The sequence below is a fragment of the Myzus persicae genome, unplaced genomic scaffold, assembly GCF_001856785.1.
Source record: "Myzus persicae strain clone G006 unplaced genomic scaffold, MPER_G0061.0, whole genome shotgun sequence".
Taxonomy (NCBI): Eukaryota; Metazoa; Arthropoda; class Insecta; order Hemiptera; family Aphididae; genus Myzus; species Myzus persicae.
In genome coordinates this window covers 1-4,483 of record NW_019100932.1, presented here as the reverse complement: position 1 = coordinate 4,483, position 4,483 = coordinate 1, and the positions used below count along the sequence as shown (strand labels likewise).

Here is a 4,483-nt window from a genome sequence, read left to right as displayed (position 1 = left end):
TGTTATAAATTTTTTTTTCAAAACACCCCCCATTCTGAAATCCTGCGCACGGGCCTGCTTGAGAGATGTACTTAATTTGTTTGTTTGAGATGCTTATACACATGAAAGTTAGTTTTGAATAAGTTCAAATTGTATTAATTAAATTAGATTGATAAGGGATCTAAATTACTGAACCATATTCTAAAATTGTTGACCAAGAGAGATTTTATATCATTGAATTCAAATTTAACACATTCATCACAGTAACCCACGTGACACCATGTATAGCAGATCGGGACCCACTAGCCAAATTTTTTTATTTAATCATTTTTATAAGGCTTATAAGCTTTATAGGTTAAAAGACATGTTAAAAAAAATGTAAAAATAAAAATAGTAATTCATACCTTTTTGTAGTAATTGGTTATAATTATTAGAGGCTGTTTCATCAGCAATTTTGTCTTCAATATTATCATTAAATAATTGATCATCATTTCCAATATGTGGAATCATCAACATTCTAGAACTGTGTACTATTGTAATATACTTGCAATATAGTAATATTGTCATTCCTAAAAGAAATTGCAAAAAATAATTATTTGTTATTCAATTACATAAATAAATGCATTATAAAACACCTAGTCTTATAAAATAAAATGTAAGTTAAAAATTTATAATTTGTAATGTTTTGCTACTTAAAAGTGTTTTTATTTTGTTTACTTGGAAATTATTGCAGAATCATTAACAGATTTACTAAATGGTTCCATACTGAATTATGTCTTCCTTGGTTACTGTGAACATAAACCATAAAAATTATGTACCTTTTAAGTCAAAACCGAGTCATTTGAAGGTGGGAGGTATTGTAGACCGTATTTATGGTAAAATGCGTTGAATGGTGTACAAACACTTTGTCACAAAAAATTAAAAACTGAAATTATGGATAATAAGTACATATTAAGTATCAGCCTTGATTGAAAGTAATCAAACTAAACCAAAAAAAAATGTTTTATTAAAAATATTTTGAAAGATAACCATAAATGCTACAAGCTCGCACCACCATTTTCAACTCATAACTGGCACTTGTATCAAAAGTAAATTAATATAAAAAATGGTAAAAATGAATTCTAATTGTCTTTTAGTTGAAATAGCAAACCATAGAATAATGAAAATACAAAACAAAATATAACTTTTTTATAATATAATAAAGAGATATGAAGAAGTATGTTGTTGACTTGTTCTGATTAAGTTATTATAGTGTACATAATTGTTAAATGGGGATTAGATAATATGTAAGACTGCGTTTAACCAGTAAATATGAAGATAAAATAGATAATTATACCAAACTCTCGCTTAAATAATTTTTTTTTTTTGCCAACACAATATAACACATTTTGTCAGCTGTTAGGTATTCTATATGTATTTTCATAGTCCTATACTTTTAACTGTTGAAAAGAGATACATATTACAACATACAAAGTACTTACTGCTTGTATCACCTTGCTCCTACAATACGGTGGTTGGCCTAAGATTATTTAGAAAACCTCTTGCAAACTTAAAACAAAGACATGTACAGAGTTTGGTGGCAAAGCTACGACCACGGATCAAGACGGTCCGCGATCATGATCGATTGTTATTCTTCATAATCATGAGCTAGTCTAAGCTGAAATAACTTTTGGCCTTCTTGGCCCGTGGCTAGGCGACTGTTTAGTGTTTCTCGAACGACCAGTCACCAGTGTGCTGCCGCGAACATAGGACCGAACTTATACAACGACCCGCACGACTCCCGAAGGGTATTCAGTATTCACTATTCGACTATTCAGTTCGTTGCTATCACGGTTCAAGAAATCTCTTATATCAGACATCGCGTGCCGTGGTTGTCGTGATACCGCGTTATTTCTACCATGGATAGAAGTACGTTGTACGTTATTGTTCTATGGTTTTGGATTGTTGAGTTACCGCAAAAACACCGGCAAGGCGCCGAAAGGCGTCAGTCTGACAAGGGTCTGTAGTTCCTCCGACCATATAATCATTATAAGCTAATATCATTGATATTATTGATATTTATATTATTTTTTATGGTCGAAGTGTAGTTCCACGGCTGTTTCGGCGACTAGGTTTGACCCACAGAGATACAGTAGTTGTAGTGTACATTTTGTAATGTTTGTGGCATAGACCTATAATTTTATGTCTATGGTTTGTGGTTGTTATGAATTATGATATGAATATTTTCTGTGATAAGGTGTATTGTGTAAACATTGTCAGCGTCGCGTATTATGATTTATGGCGGCCTTGCTTCAATGTTATGATCGAGTCGGCTATCTTGTTGCATTATATGTCTGTGTGATTGTGTATGATATTAATATGACGTATTGACGTATCTGTTGAGTGTTGACCGCCTTGAAAAATGCATTGGATCATAGGCCAATGTCTGACCCATAACTAAATATTTAGTTTATTTAGTCATTGTTTGACCCATACAAAGCATTAGTCGTGCTCATGTGGAAATCCGAATCTCGGATTAAAAAAACGGGAAAATTCGTCGATAGTCATTTTTTTCGAATCGTTCAATGATAATCGTTGATATCGTGGATTTGTATACAATATACTTACCTTGGTTGTTTTAAAATGTACCGATTATTAACCTATATCGTACTCGTTCACGACAAGGACGAATAAATGTGACATTCACGTGAAATGTGAACCCGTTCGTTTGTCGTCTTTGTTTGTTTGTCGCTCGCTTCTACCTGTTTACACGCTTAATTTTTTTCTTTTTTTACGTACTACTGTTTTTTTCACAAGTAGTATCCACAGTTTTTATATTATAATTGGAATTTATCGAAGGTAAAGTATTCAAATTATATTTTACCAAAATATTTTTATTGGTACCATTTAAAGATGATTACATCAATATTTTCTTTCCTTTGCCTTCCTTTGGATTACTTTCACTTTAAACCAGTCTACAATATTAATATTATTTTTACAAGAATCATTTAATTTTAATTTTAATTATGTTATGTTGGGCAGGTTATAGACTTTATCACAACCTGTTTTCTTGGCTTGTCATGAGACGACAAAATTAAGAAAAGAAGTATAACTCCATGCTACAAACAATTGTCTTCTTAATGAACACCCTTATGGAATGTAAGTAATCTCTAAATTGAATCTATAGTGTAAGTAAAGTTAGGAGTGTTATTTTTATTTTGAGATATATATGATTTAATTATTTAGGTTTAAAATAATGTGATCCAGGGTTTCCTTAAATGTATGGTTATCAGCAAATGATTATAATATTATAAAAATATAAAATACATTGAATGAATGTCATAGGTATGTATTACGCCTGGAGGAGTGAATGGTGTAAATGTTTTGGATGCAAAAGTGCATCTGGCGTAGTGAAATAGTTAACAAATACATTAATGTAGTTTAAATAGTATAAATTGGTTTACGTAACACTAATTTATTTAATTGTTAATGTTAAAGGTTTAATATATACCTAATAATAATTTTAGTACAAATATTTTTACGCAGTAAAAAAAAATAATATAATTTTTTTTTAAATCATAATTTCACCTATCTACTTATAGGTATAACTATTGACATATTTATCACATTTTATAGTTGATGCTAAACATTGCAGACTGTAGTAAGACTATATTCAAATCAGGAAGAGCTGAGAAATTGTATATGGAAATCCAAAAACGTCTCCACTTGGATCAACAAAATTTGAAATGGGAAAAGTCAGTTCATGACATTTTAGAAGTATGTGGTCATGATGAATATAGTATCATTGGTGAGGTAATTGTATTTTATGTAGAAATATTATGTGCTTACAATATTTTAATAAGTATGTCTGTTTTTGGTTTAAGCCTTTTTTGGTCTATATCTTTAAACTATTTACAAATAATTATTTTATTTTTAAATTTTATATTTATAAATATACATCTTAAAATGCAGTGTGGTATTCTATAACAGTATCTTTCAATTAAAACCATATACAATATATAGTTAATTCATGAATACTTGGTACACTATATTACTCAGTTACCTATATTACTCAATACCCTAAACGTATTTTAGAATTAGGTCTGCAAGAGATTGATGATTCAATAGTCTAGTTTCATGTCCTGCAAGCAGAATTCATAATTATGTATAGAGTACTGAGTAATATAGAAAATATTTAATTATTAAGTGTATCTACTCTGTTTTTGCGGACACACTGTATAATATGTTTTTCGTTTATAAACATATAATTATTTGTTATACTTTACTGGTTTATAATTGAATTTGTATTAAACACCCCAGTGACCAGGGTAAAGATACACTCAAAATCTACCATATAACAGAGGGAATCTCCTAATTTTTTTTTTAAATTTATGTTTTAGTTGTACTACCATAAGATAAAAAATATTTCACACAGATGTTCTAAGGAACGTAATCTTTCAATGGATGACAAATATTTGAACTTATTTTCGTTCGGCGATTAATTGTATTTGAGATCAATTTCCCC

General features: G+C 29.8%; 1 protein-coding gene and 1 long non-coding RNA gene across 4 annotated transcripts in view; one reads left to right on the top strand and one right to left on the bottom strand.

Moving 5' to 3' along the window:
* LOC111026896 overlaps positions 1-1,569 on the bottom strand; it is a 4,332-nt gene extending 2,763 nt beyond the window's left edge. Inside the window, exons 1-3 of the long non-coding RNA XR_002603748.1 lie at positions 1,461-1,569; positions 697-767; positions 384-548 (exon numbers count right to left, since the gene is read on the bottom strand). This is a non-coding gene — a long non-coding RNA (uncharacterized LOC111026896). The remainder of the gene's footprint in view (positions 1-383; positions 549-696; positions 768-1,460) is intronic.
* Positions 1,570-2,702: 1,133 nt separating this feature from the next.
* Positions 2,703-4,477, top strand: LOC111026895. 3 transcript variants are annotated; one of them, XR_002603747.1, is made up of 4 exons: positions 2,703-2,817; positions 3,001-3,117; positions 3,595-3,771; positions 4,359-4,477. XR_002603747.1 is itself a non-coding variant. In XM_022305075.1 (4 exons), exons 2-4 carry the CDS (start codon positions 3,075-3,077, stop codon positions 4,370-4,372), a joined length of 210 nt encoding a protein of 69 aa, XP_022160767.1. In that variant the 5' UTR covers positions 2,703-2,817; positions 3,001-3,074; the 3' UTR covers positions 4,373-4,477. The 3 variants fall into 3 exon arrangements, 2 of the variants coding, with proteins under 2 accessions (XP_022160767.1, XP_022160765.1); XM_022305075.1 differs by having other exon boundaries at positions 3,614-3,766; XM_022305073.1 differs by having other exon boundaries at positions 3,614-3,771.
* The last annotated feature ends 6 nt before the right edge of the window (positions 4,478-4,483 follow it).

What these genes read in the sequence shown, in the direction of transcription:
- LOC111026895 (XM_022305073.1), top strand. Translation starts at nt 3,075, where the DNA reads ATGCTACAAACAATTGTCTTCTTAATGAACACCCTTATGGAAT. An exon ending in AATGAACACCCTTATGGAAT is followed by an intron (nt 3,118 to 3,613) that starts GTAAGTAATCTC and finishes TAAACATTGCAG; the next exon opens with ACTGTAGTAAGACTATATTC. An exon ending in AATATAGTATCATTGGTGAG is followed by an intron (nt 3,772 to 4,358) that starts GTAATTGTATTT and finishes TTTATGTTTTAG; the next exon opens with TTGTACTACCATAAGATAAA.